The 23685-nt window shown below is 40.0% G+C and overlaps 1 protein-coding gene across 1 annotated transcript in view; it reads left to right on the top strand.

Moving 5' to 3' along the window:
- The window catches only part of BACH2 (BTB domain and CNC homolog 2), a 316933-nt gene that overhangs the window by 178728 nt on the left and 114520 nt on the right, over nt 1–23685 (top strand). The window contains 1 exon segment of the mRNA XM_044289211.1: nt 20466–20720. Within this exon segment, the coding sequence (XP_044145146.1) occupies nt 20466–20720 (255 nt within the window).

Raw genomic sequence — 23685 nt, 5'->3', positions numbered from 1 at the left:
AGGGGCGTACGAGACCTTGTCCATGGAGAAAGTTTACACACAAGGACCGGAAGACCGATGAGGATAGCCATGGAGCAATGGGGTGCAGGTAAGTATAGCTTTCTTCATAGGTCCTGCAAGGGGCATAAAAAAAAGGGCTGCACTAATCCTTTAAGCAGGCTTAAAAGGAACTTCACTAAAGCAGGTCTGGGAGCCTTCGGAAGTCCTCAGGCTGCCATAGCAAGAGAATGGCTCCTGCAATCTGGTTGTGGGATGGGTGTTGGGTCACCGGAGGTGCCACAGTGGCTATTGACTATGGCATCTAAGGGGGTTAAATGTCCATGATCACAGTTGACACTTCTGGTGGATGATTGCTATGTAAAACCGCAGACATCTACCAGCTGTGGCACCCGCTCAGCTCCTGAGTTGGCACAGGGGTTCTTCAGGATCACTATGATTTTTAACATATGCTCATTTGCTTGCTTACCTCATGTGCATCTCCCACATGCTTTTTTCTTTCGGTTAGACCTTTTTGACCTGTTTTTACCATGTAAACAAATCACTCTGGTTTACATCCTATATTTAGCACTTCCTGTTGCTGTATCCAACCAAACCCATGATGCACTTTTCCTTTCTGTGTCACAGCTCCCGCATTTCCCCTAACACTGCCCAGCTAGTTTGCTCCCCTATTACTACTTCTGTTTCTGCTTTGACACACCCATGGACACAACACCACAGGAAATAAGAAAGAGCGACATGGTCATGTGACCCCAGAACAGAAGATACAGTAGCTGTAATAAAGATAAAGGTAATACATTACAAAGTTACAGCTACCTTCATAAATGGTTATTTTAAAAGATGTTGATGCAAGCTGAAAAAACCCTTTAAAGCTCTGGCATCCATACATGTTTAGCGAATGTTGCCAAGGGATTATTTTTCACCCTATAAGACGCACCTGCCCATAAGACGCACCTAGGTTTTTCAGGAGGAAAATAAGAAAAAAAATATTTTGAACCAAAAGGTGTGCTTTTGGTGGGTTTTGAACTAATGGTGGTCTGTGGATGACGCAATGTTATGGGGGATCTTTGGATGACGCACTGTTATGGGGGATCTGTGGACGGCACTGTCATGGGGGATCTGTGGATGACACTGTTATGGGGGGGATCTGTGGATGACACTGCTATGGGGGGATCTGTGGATGACACATATATAGCATCTTATGGTGTCCCTGTGTAAATAGTGACCCCCAATTCAGGAGGTGGAGGCCGGCAACTGTTGTTGAAATCGCGACGGGCCCCGATGCAGTCACTGTACTCTGACACCGGGCCCCACACACAGCAGTATTCATATGTAAAGTGTAGGCAATCCATATGTAAAGTATAGCAATTCTCTGCGGTAGCACAATCCACATAGTACTCACTATGAAACTCCCGTACTAAAAGGCAGGCGGTCGGTCACTCATGCAGGAAGAGATTAAGTCCTCTTTTGCAGCCATTTCTGCACTACAAAGAGAGAAACCCGCTTTTACGGAGCCCCCCTCCAAACGTCACAAATCAGGCGATTGTGTTTCATCTGATTCTGAAGATTATGGTGATTCGGCTTCCTCCTTTAAATATGTTGAGGATGAAGATAAACTCTCTGAGCGAGAATTTTCAGAGAGCAGAAGAAAATTTTATTTCTCTTCTGAAGATATGCCTGAGCTTTTAAAGGCCGTTAGGGCTACTATGGGGCATACCATCTGTTCAGTGGTGCCAGACCCATTTCCGAACCCTGCAGATGTGGATCCTCAGGGTCTGGGACAGAGGGGAGTCTTCCCTAGACCAAAAAGTGATCATCCCTCAAAGGATAAAAACCTCCCTCCTTTGGTGGAAAAACAGGCTCAATATCTCCAAGGGGGAGACGTGGTCAAAGAATCCCTACACCCAGACCACCACGGATGCAAGCCAGTGCGGCTAGGGAGCGAAGGTCGGAGATGCTTATTACCAAGGAGTCTGGCCAAAGTCGATCAGTCTCCAGTCGTTGAATTCTAAAGAAAGCGAAAACTCATCTTCAAGGCCATCACATAAGGGTCCTGTCAGACAATACGACAGTGATAAGATATTTAAATCATCAGGGAGGCACGGGATCAAGCAGTCTGCTAGATTTGTCGGCAAGAATATTCATCTGGGCAGAAGCGAATGTTCATTCAGTGTCTGCAGTCCACCTAAAAGGGTCCTTAAATGTGGAAGCAGACTACCTCAGCCGGAAAAAGATAGACCACTCAGAATGTTCCTTAAACGAGGAAGTTTTCCTGACGATGATGGACAAATGGGGCAGACCAGCAATAGATCTCTTTGCCACACGGGTAAACTCAAGATTGCCAGTTTTTTGTTCCCTAAATCCCAGAGACATCCCGAAATTTCTGGACGCATTCTCTTTCAGATGGAATCGAGGTCTTTATTACGCCTTCCCTCCTCTTCTGCTAATCCCGAGGGTTCTACATAATATCATTCAGGACAAGGCTTCAGTCATACTAGTAACGCCCTACTGGCCGAAAAAGAGCTGGTTCCCAATCTTGTGGAACCTTGCCTGCGAGGATCCTTGGATCCTGCCAAAAAGGGGAGAGACACCCTTCACCCAGACCCGGACTTCCTCAACTTAGCAGCCTGGATCCTGAGACCCAGATGCTAAGGCATCAGGGATTATCGGATGCAGTAATTTCCACCCTCAAAGCCTCCAGAAAGAAGGTCACCTTTTTAATTTACCTGAAAATCTGGAAACGTTTCTGTTGGTGGTCAGGTTTACGCTCGCCAAATACCTCAGCTCCAAATATCCAACTAATTCTGGACTTCTTACAAAAAGGATTTGACATGGGGTTGAGACCATCTACACTCAAAGTCGAGGTATCAGCCCTAAGTTGCTTTTATGGCACCGAATTGGCAAATCATAAGTGGATAAGGCGATTAATGAAGGCAATAACGAGGTTACGTCCAACTCTAAGGTCCCATGTCCCCACCTGGGGTTTAAATATTGTCCTTAAGGGACTATCACATTCTCCATTTGAGCCTCTGAGTGACTTCTCCTTGACACTAAAATCTTTCAAGACTACATTCCTGGTGGCCATCACCTCAGCCAGATGAATCAGTGAACTACAAGCACTATCGATTAGAGAGCCCTACCTACAGGTCCTGGACGACAGGATAATTCTAAAACTAGATCCGTGTTTTCTACCGAAAGTGGTTTCGAAGTTTCATAAAGACCAGGAAATCACTCTACCTTCACTGTTTAACAACCCGTCAAGTGATTGGAAATCTATCCTTCATTCGCTTGATGTTAGACGGGCAGTTCTTGATTACTTAGAAACCACAAAAGATTTCAGGAAGTCAGACTGCCTCTTTATCCAGTTTGGAGGAAGAAACAAGGGTCAGAAGGTTTCCAAATCCTCCATTGCCAGATGGATCAAAGTTACCATCACTTCTTGTTGTTCCTTACAGAATCTATCTTGCCCTGATGATATCAAAGCCCATTCTACTAGGGCAATATCGTCTTCTCAAGCAGAAAGAGCGGGTGTCTCTCTTGAGGAGATCTGTAAGGCAGCCACTTGGTCCAGCATCCATACTTTTGCCAAACATTATAGATTGGACCTTTACTTTAAAAAAAAAAAAAGTCTTTTGGACAAAAAGTCCTTCAGACTGTGTCCCCTCTCTTAAATTCATATCTGGTATATCTCCTTGTATGGCTGGAATTAGTACTTACCGGTAATTCATTTTCCATGAGATCACCAGTACAGCCCGTATTTCCTTCCCTTTTCGTTACTTTGGGGTTGATATGAAGTAATATCGTCTCCTGTTTTATTTTTTCACGTGTGTATCCACCACCTTTTACTCTGGTATTTTGGAAGCACTGGTGGGAGGGGGGTATTTAAACCTTTCTAGGCTTCCTGCCCCTACAGAGGTCAGGGGTCAATCTCCTTGTATGGCCGTCGTGGTGATCTCATGGAAAATGAATTACCGGTAAGTACTAATTCCGGCTTTTCGTATGTACATTGCAATGACATTGTGGTATTCATGCACATTAGTCCCTCAAGTTGCAGTATTAATTTGTCTTGGATGACCATTGTAACCTGATTCCATTGTAACAGAACATTAGTTATTGGTTCCAAGCCCCTAAAGTGTCAGCTGAAAGTGAAAAACAGAAGATTATAGAGAAGTAAGCAGATAACTACATCTTCTGATTTTCAACTAGGAATTTAGAAACTTTAGGCCCAGTTCACACGGCGGACTTTGCAATGGTAACATCGACTGCGTATACTGCAGTTTTTCAGTGTCAGTGCCAAAGATCTTCTCACGGTTTAACCCCATTGAATGGAACTAAACTGTGAACAGACACCTGCCATAGCTTCCGTTCAGACATTGCTCCAAGAAAAGACATGTTCCTTCTTGGAATAGTCATGGCTTTAACCCGCCAGCTACATGAACGGAAGCATTCCCTGCCATTGAAACCAATGAGAGGTAAATTCAGCGGTGCGACCAGCTTTTACAGAGTGTTCACCAAAATTGCAGCATCAAGAGATGCCTTAATGATGTATGATCATTGCTTATTGACCTCCCCCACCCCACATCTTCTTCTGTCATGTCTCTGTATGACAAATGATGAATTCAAGTGGATTTCCCTTTCAGCGCCACATTGTTTGTATATGTCAGCTTCACTGTGGCTAGAGGTCAGTGCTGTGAGATAGCATTTTTGACCACTAAAATATAATCTAGTATTGCATATTTGTAACATTTCTGACCAGGGTGGATTTGATTTAAATCAAACAGATTTAAATCACTAGTCAGTAAGGCTTGATTTAAATCATAGTTTTCTACATAAAGACAAATTCTTGCTAGTATAACTTATAATATGCAAGTAGATGAAGATTTTTAGAATAACAACTTTTCATATTAGTTTGATTAGGTTGATTCTGTATTCATAGGTTTGTAGAAGTCAGGATTAAGGTATTTTTCTCAACTCTGTTCATGTTATAACATTTTTGCTATGAAGAAGATACATGTGATCTCTGCTGAGTCAAATTCAGTTTTGAGAACTGCAAAAGTAAACCAAGCATCTGTGATAATATCTTGTAGGCAGAGAAACTGCCCAATAATCTTACAAAAACCTCTGGAAGAGCATGACATTGTGAATGTATTAATGGAATTTATTTACCAAAACAAACATATACTGTGGTCCCTCAAGTTACAATATTAATTGGTTCCAGGACAATCATTGTATGTTGAAACCATTGTAAGTTGAGTAATCGGTTCCACAGCCCCCAAAATGTCATCCAAGATAAGAGAAAATGAAGATTTAAGAAAAATAAGCAGATAACTAAGACAGATAAAACAAGTCTTTACATATAACAGTCTGGAATAGCTGCTAACTAGATACTAATGCAGCTATTTTACCAGAGAAGTGGACACGATTCATTGGGTCTGAGTCTGAGACATTGTATGTTGAGTCTGGTTTCAACTTAAGATGGGTCAGAAAAGACCATTGTATGTTGAAAATATTGTATCCTGAGGCCATTGTATTTTGAGGGATTACTGTACAGCCTTATTCTACATAATAAAAAAATAATCTTTATTTCATGATGGAATAACCTTTGGATGGTAATATATTTTCCTCAAAAAGCATTTTATATAAATAAAAAAAATCCGTATATATATATATATATATATATTTTTTTTTTTAAATCAGAGATTTTTATCCACCACCTGTCCTAGAATATGAGCAGGACTGGTTGCCTCCGCTTTCAGAGGTGCCTTGGGGGGTAAAGGACAGGGCCTCACTACACACTGCGCTCTGGCACTTGCATATATTTGGTGATTTTTTTTTTTCCTGTCAGGCAGCTCAGCCATGATAGCATATCATAGGCAGGATCTATCATTACCATCTATAGTAGAGCAGTGTAGTGAGGCCCCGCCCTCTCACTACCCATGGCAGCTCTGCAAGAGGATGCTAGGACAGTATGCTGGTGGACATTTTAATTCCCAGAGAAAACCCCTTTAATAAATAGTATGTTTTGAAAAACTTGCAAATCTTATTCTGTTCACTGTCATTAAAATATCCTCTATAAACATAATAAGCGACAGAGTTATCCTTTTGGAGCTTGGAAATCCCCTTGAGGTCATGTATATGTTTTTTAATAATCTATACATAGTTCTGGTTTTACCCTATACAGCAGACGCTTGTGCTGCTTTGAACATATGCAAATGTGAATGTCTGAAGCTGCTCAGGGCTGAGAGGAATTTCTGCTTTCCTTTAAGCAATCTGATTGTAAATTTCCTTATGATGCACTATTCAGTTTGCTGATCTGAAACTTTTTTTTAGGAGAATGAAGACATACAATTATTCTTTTTTTTTTTGCAGAAATTACTTTCAGTACCTTTTTGCTAAAACCCGTAGTTGCAATGTCGTCTACGGGATTTACATAAAGCTTTCACGATTGTATAAAAAGAAACTTTTGTTCTGAGTAGTGGGAGGGAACAAAAAAAAAAAGAAAAGCACAGACAGCTTGAACCTCGGTAGTGGGGTATGCCCCACATCAGAACAATTACTTCATTTATATTTTTATGACATGCATAGCAAAGAATGTCTAATAAAGAGATCTTTATTAAGAGATCTCTGGTGACCTAAAAAGTTCCCAACCATGGTCCTGTGATGTCTTCCTTTTAGTTTTTAGTATAAAGAAAAGTTAACATAATCTTTTTGACCTGAGATAACCTAAATAATATGAAAGACTTGCATCTGCAAGGGGGTATTGCAGGTATGGATTGATCTTATTAACTTAAAGGGGTTGTCCCACAAAAAAATATTCTGCAGTTATTCAACCAGCACCTAGATCTGAATACTTTTGTTCTTACAGGTCATATAAAATTTAGCATAGCTAGTGAGTTATTCAATAAAAAGTTTCTGTATAGCGCCACCTGCAGTTTTTTTCTTATTTCTTTGTCCGACTCACTGAGATGGCCACACATGCTCAGTGTTATCCTTCAACTGCCTCCTGAGCTGTGATAGGGAGAACATGGACACACCCCCTTAGCTGCAGCAGTAAAGACACTCCCCTTGACATTTCAGCTTGATATAAATATAAATCTAGCAGAGCAATTTATGGGGAGATCTCTGGATCCATGTTAAGCACAGGGCTGAATCCTTTGTTAGAAAGAGAATGTCATATATTAGATGATGTCTGATTTTAATTTTTTTTGTATTAGTCATGGAATAGCCCCTTTAAATGACCAGTAAGGGAATGATACTGTCACATATTGTAATCCTCTTACCTACTGCAATACAAATATATACATTGGCAGTAGGGTCTTGAAGATTGCACCTGCTCCTCTCTGGAGCAATAGCCACCAGGTGCTGCATTTTCACACAGCAGACACCTGGGGCGCCATAGCAATAATGCCAGACATCCTCAGATCCTGTGACAACGGCATCTGAAAGGTAAAAAAAACAAACACAGAAGTGCACATTTCCCGAGCCGGAAAGCCTTCCCCTCTTTCTTTCAAATTTCTGTTTATTGAGGTTTATAGAGTCAAATAAAAACCGCAATAAGAAAGGGGCAACATGCCCTTGGATCATAAAGCATTAGACATATGTATAGAAGAGCAAAGTAAAGCCATGCATATTCCACATGTTTTCTATTATTGATGACCATTAACATATCAAATGACATGATATAACCATGCTACCCCACATGAATGAGTTAAAAGTATTAAAGCAGAGCTACTTAAGAGACTATTGGGCTGAGTCGACACTAATAACCTTCGGTATGGTCGGAGAAACTTATGTAAGGATCTAAGGATAGATCTGAAGATGATCTTTGGGATTTCTCGAGCCATTTTGCCCAGGTGGTTAAGTACTTGTCATGGGACAATGACTCCCAGCCGGACAACTCCTCAAACCTGCAGATTTCCTGAACTTTATCTTTCCACATCTGTACGGTAAGGGCCTGATCAGAAAGCCATTTAAGAGGGATAAGCAGTTTGGCCGCAGCTATTAGGTGAGAGATTAAGGAGTACTTGCTAAGGGGACAATGTAGTTCCGGCAAGTTCAAAAGGAAAGCCTTCCTCTCAATGAGAACGGGGAAGGCGTTCCTTAGTATTAATAGACCAGAACCTGTACAAGGCTTCTAGGCCTATTACTGGTATATTCCAATGCAGGCCTGTAGATGGCAGCACTGCATTGGCATTTACAGAATTTTGTATTCAGTAATGGATACAATTCCATTACTGAATAGAAGTGGCAATCTAAGCATTGCGTGTTGAGGTCCACTTGGGAGACACAAAAATATATAAACTATAAAACTGTAAAATAAAAAATATATAACAATTTAATCATTTCCTCTTTCCCTAAAATTAAATATAAACAATCAAAAAAGTTAACATCAAGGCATTGCCGCATCTGAAAATGCTGGTACTATTTAAATATAAAATTATTTATTCCATACAGCGAATGGTGTAACAGAAAATAAATAAAAATGGCCAATTCGCAGATTTTTTCATTGCTTCACCTCCCCAAAAAATTTGAATAAAAACTGATCAAAAAGTCATACACACTCTAAATAAGAAAATAAGCCCTGACACAGCTCCTCAGATGTAAAAAATATATATATAAGTTATGGGGGGAATATGGCAATTGAAAAGAAGATATTACTTTTTTCCCAATTTATTATTATTTTTTCCTTCAAAACAAAAGACAAAATACCGTATATAAATGTGGTGTCATTGTAATTGTACTGCCTCAGAGAATGAAGAGCACTGGTTAGTTTGACTGCATAGGGAATGAGCTAAAAACAAAACAAATAAAATTGTGGTGGAATTGTGTGTTGTTGTTTTTTTGTTTCACCACATTTGGAATTCTTTTCCAGTGTCTCACTTTATCGTATGCAATATTAAATTGTGCCATTACAAAGTACAACTTATCTTGCAAAAACAAGCCCTCATGCAGCTATGTGAACAGAAAAAAAAAGTCTGGGCTCTTTAAAGGCAGGGAGTAAAAAAATAAAAATGCAAAAACGGAAAATCGTCCAGTAATGAAGTGGTCAATATGTCCTTAGTGTGATCGTGATCCGCTGCAGTCAGCAATGGGTTTTTCTTTAAAGGTAAAGCCAAGTGAATAAAAAGCACTGCAAACTTTATCCATTTACTTGAAGTATATAGAACTCCATATATAGTAACATAAAATAGGGGAAAATGCTTCTCCGACCATCGGTTTAAGGCTTTTAATCTTTACTCTGTACCTTATTAACCAGTCAAGATTAAAATTAGATACTTTGTGTCTAAAATAAGTCTGTATTAAAATGATAACATTTGATGACTAACCTCAAAAAATACTGCATCGACCTATAGAATACAATTGTCAGAAGTGCTGTCTCACAGCTACCGGTATTTCTTCAGTGGAGGAAGCAGTGGTCGTAAATCTGCAAAAGGCTGTCACAGGACCCCTGTTCCCCCGAGGGTCCTCAATGGTATATATAACATTTTTTAACTTAATAAATGGTATAAGTGTTTAAAATACCTTTTTAAGCTGCATTGCACCATTTTGCAAAGCACCAACAAATGATCAATGGTTTATGGTTACAGATATGGACATTTACAAATATTATCTTACATATGCTAGCATTTTTTTCCTTTAATTGTTTCAACAATAAATGTGTAAAGGGGAATTTGTGCAAGTAGCATATGTGGGCGTTTGTCTCATGATAATATTAATCTATCGTAAACTGACAAAATACTATCATTATCACTAGGAAATGTATAAATCATAACAGCAGGTCTGTGTTAACACAATGCACATGCACTCACAGCATGTACAGTGTATGTTTTAAAAATGGTAGGATACTGCAGCGCCATCTGGTGGTCAGTAGGCTATTTTGCCATATGTTTGCTATATTGTCATGTGTTGTGCAAATTTGTTTCCCACGTTTAAAAAAAAACAAAAAAAAAATGCTGTTTCTGTTTGCTTGTATGGTTTTTTAGCTTGCGTTTGATGAATCAATTAGTATTTGCCTATGTGTCCTTCAATAAAAATAGTGTAACACTTGTAAAGCTTTTGCTCTCATTGGTCATATTCTATGAATGCTCAAGATAAACAATTTCTGTGAAAGTTAATGTATGTATTTAGGTTTATCTAGTAACCCCCTTTCTTACATAGACCGCTTGAAGCTCCTAATTTGATTAATAGATAACGGCAAAGCCTGTGCCTTTGCTATGTACTTTGAACATTCCCTGTGACGTACCTAAAGGCATTTCTGCACTTTGTGTGCAAGTACACACTATGCTTGTAAAATAATTATTGCTGACATCATTCAGGCATTCTGGGGAAATTTACAGCTGACCGTGGGTTTCCCCAGCAGTGGCAACTACAGTTGACATGCAGTATTACATAACACCCTCTTAAATGAATGGGTGACCCTATATTACATGGCTATGTCCACCATAGTAGGAGAAGCTCTTCATCATCCACTTTCCATGGGCATGTGGGCAAGGATTGTCCTCATAAGCGGTAGTCATGGGGTGGACTGACTAGTGTTCCACACATTTCTGGAAAGTAAAAGGATTGTCTTAAAGGGGTAAAAAAAATAACAGAACTTATATTTACATTGTTCATCCCATTCCTCTGCCGTTCAGATGGTGTTGGGGTCCCTCGCTCTCCACTTCCTGCTGTGACCTCTTTCACACAAGAGGAAATGGCTTTGAATTTTGCTAAATCACTGGCTGCATCGATGACCCGCCTTCGCCAGCAATGGGCAGCATAGCCAACCCAGTCACTTGCTGCTGTTAGGAAGTGGAGCACATCTGGGACTCCGACACCATTGGGGGCTGGGTGAGGTTAGTATAAGTTCTGTTCATTTTTTTTTTCTCCATGGACAGCCTAAGGGAAACATTTCTGTTTACACTGGAATTCCCCTTTAAACTCTGCAAGAACATCATAGGTGTTTTGCTGCTGGAGGATAGTGCAGATGGTTTGCGCATGTTCCATTTTATTAACCCTACTCAATTTAAGCTTTGGCTGAACAAACTTGTTCTCATGAGGCACATTAAAGACTTTTATATATGTGCCATGTAACTCAGTTTTGCTGTATGAATTTTACTATAACATTCTTTTTATGGAGGCTAGGAGGAAACACTAGGAATGTGTCAATGATCTTTTTATCCTGCCTGGATGAGTGACTCCTAAAGCATTGCACTTCATTGTAGACCGTGGAGCATTATAAGGGTTAGCAACCACATTTTTCTTAGTAAAATGCCCTCAAAGGATTGTTCTTGTTTGGCATGATGTTTTCAGCTGAAATAAAGACACATTACACTTCTCTTCATAGGGCTGTAGATTTAAATGCCTCTCCAGCAAGATTTACTCCAGTCATTGCCATTCATACAGCCAGGAATTAGGAACCACTCAACCGTGTCCACATTTTAGAAATCATTTTCTGTTCCGCTGAGAAATATCATTTGGATTTCATATTTCTGATGAATAATCACTATACAGTGTTGCAGAGCTATAGTATTGATTATTTTACTTTAGTTTGTCGGTAACGTAACATTGGGATCATAAAGCACTGTTTCAGTGGGATTTAGGAGCAAAACCACAGAAGGACTATCTTTAGTGCAATGCTTCTTATGTAGATCATATAATCATGGCTTAGTGAAGAGAGACGAGAAACACTCGTGTACTAATGTTTAATCACAGTAACTGGGGTAAGGCAAGTAAAGCCTTATTCACATGGCCAATGTTTGGGCAGTGATTTCCATCAGCGATTGGACTCTATACGGTATGAGGTATAATGGAAAAATGTGCTCGTGTTCTGTGTTTTTGACTTGCACCTGGTTTTGGTTCACAAACACTGATGGAAATCTCTGACTAAACACTTATATGTAAATTAGACCCTATGGTCACAATTACATGATGTGAACAAATGTAGTTTTTTGCGTTTTCCAGGCCATCACATCTTCAATTTCTTCTTTTCCTTTAACAGTACTTACGTTTGGTCATTCCATCCATCTAGTGTCAATGAGCTTGACGAAAACAGAAAATATGTGAAAGAGCGTTAGGAAATACAGACAAATAACCAAGCAGGCTAAATACATTTTGTTAACCATTTTAGGCTTCTTTCACACACACACACACACACACACACACACATTTTTGTGGCTTGTAAAAGGAGGCATGATTTTCATGACCTTTTTGTTTCTTTTACAAACATTTTTGTGGCATTTTAGTGGCAGGTTTCTGCTCATTTATTTATTTATTTTTTACATCTCCATTTTTGTATGTTTTTTTTTTTTTTTTTTCCGGATAAACACCAGCTTCAGAATTCTGTGGGAAATTTGAAATGCAGGATACAAATGCGTTTTTTTCTTTCGCTAGTGGTGGTCTTATTTCAATTTGGTGATGTTTTTGTGTCACTGCCGATTTTCTCAGCACATTGAAACAATGTGTTTTTTTCCCCATTACTTACGTGGTGTAAAAATGACCATCTGGCGCCCTAAAAATGGCCATTTCTACTTAAAACATAATGGCACTTAAAAAGTCACAAAACTGGGTTTTGCTACTTTTTAACGCCAGCACATAAAAGTAAATTGCTCTGGTTCCGTAACCTAAAGCAGTTCAGCATATTGAACAGTTTGGATACAGGCAGCAAGAGCTAAATTCCAATTGTTGGGGCAGATAAAGAAGAAATATCTTTGGAATCTATTTTGCAGTATTCTCAAAGACAAAGAGTGACAGAGGAAAGCATGACAAAGCAATCCAAGGCAGCTCTCTAACCTTTAAAATGCTAACACAGCCGTAATGTGTAATTACAGAAATCAGTGTGAGAATTGTTGTACATTATAATTATCTTTTCCTGAAACTTTATTGCTGAATGAATTATTAATCCAAATCAGTGTTGTATAGAATTTCCAGGAACAAAGAAAAATAGTCTATAATTAAATCGCATCAGTTTTATTCTTGTGCTCGTGTTTTACTGTGCTGTAATTGATAATTAATTGGTAAAAGTGTGTAGGAGTTTCAGGTGGGTGGCATCTGCAGGTTCTTCACGCTTTCCAGTCAGAACAGTGTAAATAGCTTTGTTTTTTCCCATTGCTTGGCATCTTAACATACCCATTATGGCCCCACTGCTGCTTATTTATGTCATGAGACCCGATTGCCTTCTGCTACTCATATGTAACACTGGTTATCTGTCAACGATCGAAAACACAGAAAATGGCAAATTCTGAATTACTACTTCCAGCAATAAAAAGACCGCTCCAAAATTATATCTCTCACTGAGTAAATGTGATTTCTGACATTTTTAGATTTGGCTGGGGCTTTGGATTAAAGGGGTTGTGTAGGAATGGGGTGGGGGTGCGGGAACCAGCAGAGCATCACAGTTTGGGAGAAAAAGTCAGGAGCCAGCACTGGGAAGCCAGTAAGTAAGCTTCCCTTTATAGGATCGGTGAAGTGGGTGGGAGTTCAGTAGTATGATTCTGCATGCATATAGTGAAACCAAGCTGCTGATTGGTGCTATTTCACTTGCCTTCGTAGCTGAGCGTCTGACGTCACCAGTGCATCACTTGTATTTGTTATATAAGAATGATACTTAATACCTGCATGTAACCTTTGTTGATAAAGGCTGTTGAGCAGAAACGCGTCATAGGACATATTATTATGACAAAATAAAAGAATATTTAGAATAGCAATTGACGGCTGCCGGGATCTTCTCTTGAATTATAAGTGGGTTGGAGTGGCCAAAAAATCCACATTATTGTATAACTCCTTTAAGTTCTTACCTGGGCTATCACATTAGCGGTATTTTCCATACAAAGGGCTTAGCCAAAATATGGCTATTGCTGAAAAGCACATAAAGTAAAGGCAGCTAGTGAGTAGCTGTTATTGAACCATTGGCACTATTATCTGATGGCTAATATGCTTAATTCTTGTTTATGAGCATTGTTTCTTGCATTGAGCCCAGTGCTGCAGTCCCAAAATGACTACTGATGTAACCAATCCCATTCATCAACGTGCTCCATTGATTGAGACTGCGATGGACAGGGGAACTAGCGTAGGTGGAGGCCCCTGATGGACAGGACTGGTTTTATGCCCATCCATCAGAGGACATTTTCAGAATGCAGCTCCAGGCTGCAGACAAGAATCGATGCTCATAAACCCGAATTTAACATATTAAACCATTGGACATCAGAGGCAATGGTTAAAAGCGAACCTGTCACATTCAATATGGAGTTTGAGCTGCAGTTATAGAGCAGATCAATATATAGTTTTATGGGAAAAGATTCAGTAATACTTGTCCTTTTTCCATTTGTATTCCTGCTCATTCTGGGCTTTAAGTCAAGGAGGCGGCCCTATCAGTGATTGACGGCGGTGTATACACAGTCATAGAGAACAGGCCGTTACATTGTGATAGTGCTTTTACCTCCCATGGATTATAATCCTTCTTTAGCACCAACCCTCAGAGTACCATGTATCCATTTGATTGACTAGACAACATACAATTTTGCCCAAATTTGTCCTTAAAGACATTTTCAGACTTGAACATTGTTTGGAATATTCTTTGGATATCAGATAGATGGCAGTTTGGAGCATTGCAACTCCTTCTATCAGCTGATTGTTGGGAAAGCCCAGTTTCGCGTCCTCACCACTCTGATATTAGTCACCTATCCTATGGTTATGCCACCAATTCCAAATTTCCCGATAACCCACATGAAAACAAACAATCTAAGAACATATTAGTGATGTTTGGATAATAATACATATGATATATTGTGAACATATGTTGAAGAATTAATGGTTGCTACTAATGATCTTATGTAAAGCGGTGTTCCTTCAAATATATTGCAAATGAACTTGGGGTTGTTTTCTGCGGTCTGGAATGATTCATAGTGAAAGTATGAAAGTACTAAAATGTGCAAAGGGAGGTACTTGAAACTATTATTAGTACTATGCATTATATAGCACCAACACAATTTGCTTATATACATATCTTGGTACTTCCCCACTGGAGATCACTGTGTAATTTCCCTATGTCAAGCATACATCCTACAGGAAATTCAAAGTTCCCTAATAATACTGTTTTCAGACACTAAAGCCAGGATTGTTTATAGTCAGGAAACACAAATCACTGAACTGTAAGGCTACTTTCACACTAGCGTTCGGGTGTCCGCTTGTGAGCTCCGTTTGAAGGCTCTCACAAGCGGCCCCGAACGCATCCGTCCAGACCTAATGCATTCTGAGTGGATGCGGATCCGCTCAGAATGCATCAGTCTGGCAGCGTTTGGCCTCCGCTCCGCTCAGCAGGCAGACACCTGAACGCTACTTGCAGCGTTCGGGTGTCCGCCTGGCGGTGCGGAGGCAAGCGGATCCGTCCAGACTTACAATGTAAGTCAATGGGGACGGATCCGTTTGAATATGACACAATATGGCTCAATTTTTAAACGGATCCGTCCCCCATTGACTTTCAATGTAAAGTCTGGACGGATCCGTCTGAGGCTACTTTGACACTTAGAAATTTTTTAACAATATAATGCAGACGGATCCGTTCTGAACGGAGCCACCGTCTGCATTATATGAGCGGATCCGTCTCAGACGGATCCGCTCTGAACGCAAGTGTGAAAGTAGCCTAAATCTAAAGAATAACTTTTTTAATTGATATCTAAAATCACAGTTATTACAATAAATAGAATACATAGAAAACCATAAAAATAAAAAAAATCCCAAAACCTGCAGAAGGAAGTATTGCTGTTGATGGTGTCCCTATCCCTGTCTTATGAAGCTTGATAGAATTTGCTCCTCTTCCTTATTTTTAGGAGGTCTTTAGCAGGGTGCGGTAGGGAGGTTCCAGTACAAGCCGTCTGTTTATGGATGCTTATTACACTCTACATCAGGGCATGAGTTTATGGCATATTTAGGCAAATGTCACAGTCCTCTCCCCTGCCCTTCAATGTATAACTATATGGTTGTATCTGTTTATTTTGGGGTGTTTTCCATGTATATGTTGGAACAGCTGTGATTTTTTTAATATCAATTAAAAGTGATATTTTATATTAAGCCTTTAGTGATATGTTCAGCTTTGTTGTGGGTGATATTGCATCATTATTCAGTAATAGGTGCTCCATGCATAGTTATGGAACAGCACACTGTACACATCCTCTGCCCTGTGTGTGCTTTGTCCAATTGTGTGCTGAGAGGACCACTTCACATTCTTGGTTCTTACAGTTATTGACAACAACTAATCTACAAAAAGTAGTAGATTTAATACCAGTTTAGTATCTTACAAGCCTAGTAAAAGAAATTGGAATCAAGAGTGGTCATCACAAATACAGTGAAACAATGACATTTCCCAGTAAACCGAAAACTTTGAAAAGACCCCCTTCCCCCATTCTCCACACTTCCAGACCAGTTTTTGTCTGGACCCAAGACAGACCTCTTTTTGAGCATATTTTTCATCATTTCACCTAGGATGACTTGTGTACAGTTCTGCAGCTGTTTTATTAGACCTAGTCTTGGCCCGGTTCTGTGTTGTATGTTATTGTGACCCAACCATAAACCGCATGATTTTGGGGTCATTAAGCTTTTTTTGTGTTTTCGTGTTCTGCACATGTTTGCCAACTACATTAAACACTTAGGGGGTCATTTATTATTAAGCAGTCCTTAAAAGGGTTTTCCAGGATTTTTTATTTTTTTTACTGATGACTTATCTGCTGGAAAGGTCATCCGTATCTGGTGGGGGTTCGACACCCGGGACCCCTGACAATCAGCTATTTTGAGAAGGCAGCAGCTTACTAAGCACAGCGCCGTACGTTGTGTAGTGGCTGTGCATGGTATTGCAACTCAGTCCCGTTAACTTGAATGGGGCTGAGCTGCACCTAGACCACGTGACACATGAACGCGTCGTAACTTGGCCTAGGAAGAGAGATGGAAGGCACTCACAGGAGCGGCACTGCCTTCTCAAACAGCTGATTGGTCATCAGTAGAAAAATCTCAGAAAACCCCTTTAAGCAGTAGTCTATATCCTGTCACACTTGTATTAGTAGAAATAAAATGAGTGCGAACAGGACATCAATCAGTCAACAGGAAGTTCTGTTGAAAAGGAATGCTCCTACCAAAATGCTGTTCTTCCACAAAAGTGCACTAAGGCAGTCAGCGCAATGTCCGTATTGGTAGGCAGTCACTTCAGTGCTGAAAGTGAAAGCAGCGTACAGTATATGTAGCCTGGCCCTCTGCATAGCATAAATCTAAAGCAAAAACATGACAATTCATAGTGTCGAGACCTCAACATATAATGGAGGTAAACGTGCAGAACTGCTTTCCTTAGGTTACGTTCACATTTCTGGTCTGTTCTGGCAGAGAGCAGCCTGCTGGAGTTCTCAGAATCTGGCATTGGCAGATTCTACAGTTCACCACCAGATCCCCATTGACTTTAATGGGATCGGACGTGATCCAGACTCTTTCAGGCATAAATGCCAGGGTTTCAGATGGAAAAAAAAAAAAGCACTGCATGCTGCATTGTATGTCCAGTCAAAAGCCACCATTAATGCTGGAACAGATGACGATAATCCATCTACAACTACCATTTAAAGGCTATGTACACCTTTGTGAACAATTTATTTTTATGATTACATTTTACTCATTTTTTTAAAATCTGTTTTTCAATTGGTCTATTAAAAAAAATATTAGGCCTTTCTGTCACAAAGGGTTAACGTTTTCTAGCTGTGTGATTGGTACTTTCACTTTGTGCCAGTCATCTAAAAAACCCTTATCTCTAAATTACTAAAAGGTCATAGACACTTATTCAAGCCACATTCTTAGTCTACTTTCACAGTCGCGTTTTGGCTTTCTGTTTGTGAGATCCGTTCAGGGCTCTCACATGCGGTTCAAAACAAATCACTTTTCATTCTAATGCATTCTGAATGGAAAAGGATCTGCTCAGAACGCATCAGTTCAGTCTCCATTCCGTTTTGGAGACTGCAAGCAGCGTTTTGGTGTCCGTCTGATGAAACTGAGTCAAACGGATCCGTCCTGGCACACAATGTAAGTCAATGGGGACAGATAATTTTTCACTGCCACAATAGAAAACTGATCCGTCCTCCATTGACTTTCAATGGTGTTCAAGACGGATCCGTCTTGGTTATGTTAAAGATAATACAACTGGATCCATTCTGAACTGATGCAGGTGGTTGTATTATCTGAACGGATCCATCCATGATGCGAGTGTAAGTAGCCTTATCAGTAAGATAAGGATTGAGCTTTGATAAGTGTTTATAAGGTCAGAGATAAGGAGCTCATCAGCTCCCTGCATGACGGAGCAGAGAAAAAAATACAGATCCTGCTAATAGCTAGTGGTGCTAGTAACTCAAAGCGGTGCAGGGAAAACGACTCATCATTTTTAATAAAGACTAATTGAAAAAAAAGATTTTTAGCTCAAAATGAGTACAGTGCAATAATAAAAATTGCCACCAAAGATGTACATAGCCTTTAAGGCCCAATTACATGGACAGATTATTGAACGTTTTGTATGAATGCTTGTTCCCGATAAGCGCCCCATGTAAATGTGCCACTAATCACCCAACAAAGAAGCTCATAGTTTAACCATCATCGTTTGTTGGCAGCGTCTAGCCCTGTGTAAACAGGCATGTGCTGCCGACAAACAGTGATACTGTATGGGGATGAATGAACATAGTAACAATCTTTCATCCCCATACAGAAGCAATAATTGCATGTGAATTGCAGTGATTGGGTATCACCTATTCATTTCCAGTCTTTGACCTGTGTATGGGCCCTTGGTTTGGCAGTTCTAGGAATAGTAAAATATGGCTGATTTATTCCAAAAATAGCCCGACACTTGTCCATGGATTATGTCTGGTATTGCATTGAAGTGAATGGGGCTGAATTGTAATACCACACACAACCTATAGACAAGAGAAGTACTGTGTTTGGAAGAAAGCAGCAACGTCTTTAATGCAAATGCCCCCAACCTATCTCATAAGTGGTGCTTTTCCTGCAATGCATCAATAAAACAATATAAAATAGGCCTTGTTACATTTTCATGAGTCGTTTTGTAGTTGTTAGGACAAATTACTTGGTGGTTCTCTCGCATGCCAGTTTAGTATAGATTGGGTTTAACATGCATGTTGGGCTACTTTCACACCTGCATTCGGTGCGGATCCGTCTTGTATCTGCACAGACGGATCCGCACCGATAATGCAAGTGCTTGTTTCCGTTCATAACAGAAATATCCTGTTACACTTTTCTAACACACAAGGAATTAAAATATGTATCTAGTTTACTACCAAATAACTGATTGCATACTCTTCAGCGGACAAACAGATGCAGAATAGAACAATACAAATCTAAATCTGAAGTCATTTATTGGTAAGCCTTTAGAAATAACAATTAAGCTTGACAGTGGTTGAACCTTTAGTTTGAAACATATACAGAATTTTCAGACAGCCTTCTCTGTAGCCATACCCGGCATGAGAAGTCTTAGTGTTAATTGTTGTTTTAGTGTCTGTCATGGGAGCAACTGCTAAAGAGATTCAGAAGGACCCCCGCTACATTAAGGTCATAGCAGTTGGATCCCCACCAATACTTATCTCCTATCCCGTGGATAGGGGGTAAGCTCTTATGGTAGGTCAAAGCCTTTATCAGATGATATAGCACTGTATTCCCTGGTTATCCTTAGTATTAGGTCTGTTTCACATGGCTGTAATAGAGATATGTATCATACATATGACTATCATTTTCACCAATATAACAGCATTGGCCCACAGAAGATTCTAACATGTTCCAGACATACCTGTGTGCACTTTGTGTCTTTATTCTATGCCCAGGAAGAGCAATTTTATTTTGCAGAAAAACAGCGCACTTAGGGATGTTTTTTTCCCCCATTTTAATGTGACTGCTATGTTTTGAACACGAAGTATAACTAATATGACACAGACTTAAAGTGAACCTGTCACCTGGATTTTGGGTATAGAGCTGAGGACATGGGTTGCTAGATGGCCGCTAGCACATATGCAATATCCAGTCCCCATAGCTCTGTGTGCTTTTATTGTGTAAAAAAAATATGGTTTGATACATATGCAAATTAACCTGAGCTTGAAAATATGACTCTTCTCTGGTCACACAAGTAAGATATGACTATTTTATGTTAATTTGCATAAAAGGTGGGAAGTACAAAAATGTATAATACTTATTGAAGTCTGCAAATTAAATTAAAAGTTTAATTTCTATGTTTAGGGTAACACAATGAGCATTTAGAAACGCTCAGTGAGGGTAGCATAGTAGAGGTGACAGGTTTAAACATGCTACCAGGATAGTACATAAATAAAAACCGGAAAATAGCAGAACAGCCAAATGAAATAACATACCTATATTTGGAAGGAGACATTATGATTACGTTTATGTGCTGTAAAATGATATGTTGCCACTTACTCATAGTTATAATTTGATCATGATTTGTTTTTCAGGGTCTGAACGGAATGTCTGCAGATGACAAGACTGAATCTCCCATGTACGTGTATGAGTCAACTGTACATTGTACCAATATTCTTCAGTGCCTCAATGACCAGTGGAAACAAGACATTCTCTGTGATGTCACTTTAGTTGTGGAAGGAAAGGAGTTTCGAGCCCATCGAGCAGTGCTGGCTGCAAGCAGTGAGTACTTCCTGCAAGTGCTGGTTGGGCCAACGGAACACGGACTGGTAGTCAGCTTGCCAGAAGAGGTATGATGTCTTGTAATTTTTTACTTTATAGTTACCTCTAAGTTCTTCTCAAGTGTACCGCTAAGCTCCACCCTGCTCCATTACACTGCTAAGCTCTGCCCTGTCATACCAGTTAGCGCCCTGCCCCAGTATCCATTGTGGGTATCATGATCAATGTGTGCTCTTAATCCTCTGTTATGGACTTGCAGGAGAGCATGGCATTATCATGATTTATAGTTCTGTGTGCCTCTGCTTGACCTCATTGCAGAATTATACTGACAGCTTTATGTCACTATGATTCTGTAGCAGTAAGGTCAAGCAGAGGCACATAGCATTATAAATCATGAAAATGCCATACGCTCCTGCAAGTCCAGAACGGAAGATTACGCGCGCACACGTAGTTTGATTCCCGCAATGCACTGTTAAACAGCCCTTTGGAAAGTAGTAGTTGGGAAAGACAAAATCAGTTTTTGAGAGATTCTTTTTCAGATAGAGAGAGGACATGATGTTAGAGACAGCTGAAAGACAATCACTTTTGTTGTTGTTGTACTGCTGGGGTGATGTCACGGGATGAAGTATATAGTTGGGTGTCAGCAGCATACTGTATATATGAACTGAACCCTGAACATCCCCAACATCAAGAGGGTGAGGAGGAGTAGAGCCAGCGACTAATACAATAAACGAGTGACCAGAGAGATAGGTAGAAAACCAAGAGAGGAGTGTCCTTTAGGCCAGTAGAAGACGTTGATGGTCTACAGTGTCAAATGCTTTAGAGACATCTAAAAGTAGAGGCTAGTTGCCATTCCTTTTTGCTATCAGGGTATCATTAGACAATTTAGTATGGGCAGTTTCTGTAGAATGAAGAGGGCAAAAGCCACATTAAAGGGTTAGAAAAGGGAGTTTTTAGAAAGGTAACTTACTAGACGAGAGTAGACCAGACATTCCAGGAGTTTAGAGATTAAGGTGAGATTAGAGACGGGTTGGTAGTTAGCAGCCAAAGTCAGATCAAGAAATTTATTTTTTAGTAGTGGGGTAATCACAGAATTTTAAAAAGAAGTCGGAAAGATTCCCGATGAGAGAGAGGTTAAATATTGTATTTAAAGGGGTTCTCCTGGCTGTTCATATTGATGACCTATCCTCAGGATAGGTCATCAATATCAGATCGACGGGGGTCTGACACCCGGCATGTGGCAGGCGCAGAACTATGAAGTGCCTTTTGCGCTGCGGCATTAGAAGAATTTTGATATCTCTGACTTTTTAGTCTAACCAGACTGTCTATTACTCTGTAATTCCTATAGCGCCGTTCTATGGAAACAGTAGGTTTAAAGAGCACACCAAATGCTTCAAATAACTTCTTTATTAACTTCAAATTTTCTTCATATATAACACTGCCGCCTCCGCAGCAGATAGTCCATGTACAAAACACATGTTGAAAAGATATCACAAAATGGTGGGTCAACTGTTCAGTCTTGTCATTCAACATAAAATGGTGGATATATTTCTCTCTTCAGTATCTGTACTGTCACTTTAAATTATTTAAGCATTTTATGATCTCACTGAGAGGTATATCTGAGATTTAACAGTTCTACTGGCTAAACTGGGTTTGCAGTTTGCAGTAACTATTTGCAGATTGGTTGAGTATGATCTGGTATGGTTGTATGCAATTTGGATTGCAATATGGAATCTGAATGCTTGCAATTTGTATTTGCAATTGTATGGTTGCAATTGTAGTTTGGTGGAACTGCAAGTAAACACATATATATCTAGTTCAGTATACAGTTCAAAACACAATACTAACAATATGAACTTTATATAACTGTTTTAACTACCTATTTTGGCCTTCCATAAAACTCAGCTCTCAGTGAAGTGAATGTCTCTTCAGCTCCTGTCTCTGGTAAATAATGATTCTAGCAGCAGGCGCTGGGGGAATTCCCAGACAGGCTGTGTGTGAGGCTGGCTGTGATTGGTGAAAACTCTTGCTATATGAGAATCTGGCTGTGATTGGTCTAGACTTCTGCCCAGTAACAACAGATTAACACTATGCTTTCTGTTGTTTCTGCTGCATGCTGCACCTTGTGTCAAGATGATTCCCAGTATTCTCTGCCGAAACTGGCGGCTGGATAGCAGGTCGCAGATGTGAAAGTAGCCTAATGAGCTGCTTTATTCAGGGTGGTTTTGAGGGTATGGTTGTAATAATTGGCAGTCAGATGCGAACAAGAGAGGAAAGAGATTGGGGCCTTTGATAACTGTAGAGTGTCAAGAGGTTGCTGGTAGTTAGGGATAAGCGAATCGACTTCGGATGAAACATCCAAAGTCGATTTGCATAAAACTTTGTTCTAATACTGTACGGAACAGGACCTCCGTACAGCATTAAAATGTATTTGCTCCGATGAGCCGAAGTTATTGCTTCGCGAAGTCTCGGGAGACTTTGCGCAATACCTTCATAAATTAATTTGTACTGTAAAAAAACATTTTCCGAACCCTGGTTCAGTTTCAAGTGGTACCTTGGAACCGAACTCTAGTTTGAGATATAGTTTTTTACAGTACAAATTAAGTACAGTAGTAGAACAAAGTTTTATGCAAATCGACTTCAGATGTTTCTAAGACAGAGCAAAGGCAGACTATATCAAGCGAGGTTAGAAAAAGAAAGTGAAGGCCAATGGGGAGATTTGAATTGTTAATGGGGATGGTCAAATCACCCATCATAAGTGTTGGTAACTCAGACAATAGAAAATGAGGAAGCCAAGTAGCAAAGTAATCCAGGAAATCATGGGATGAGCCTAGATGACAAAAGGCACATGCAGGGAGAAGGAACAACAGTCTGATAGTTTGGACCTCAAAAGAGGGGAATGTTAGAGTGGGTAGAGGGGGAATGACCTGAAACGTGCAGTGTAGAGGAAGAAGTATGCCTTCTCCTCCGCCATGCCTGTCATCAGGTCTTGGGATATTGGAAAGGTTTAGCCCACCATAGGATAGAGCAGCATGG

Source organism: Bufo gargarizans, chromosome 4, assembly GCF_014858855.1.
Source record: "Bufo gargarizans isolate SCDJY-AF-19 chromosome 4, ASM1485885v1, whole genome shotgun sequence".
NCBI classification, from domain to species: Eukaryota; Metazoa; Chordata; class Amphibia; order Anura; family Bufonidae; genus Bufo; species Bufo gargarizans.
The sequence above is the reverse complement of the archived record's forward strand: the minus strand, read 5'-3'. Positions and strand labels throughout refer to the sequence as shown.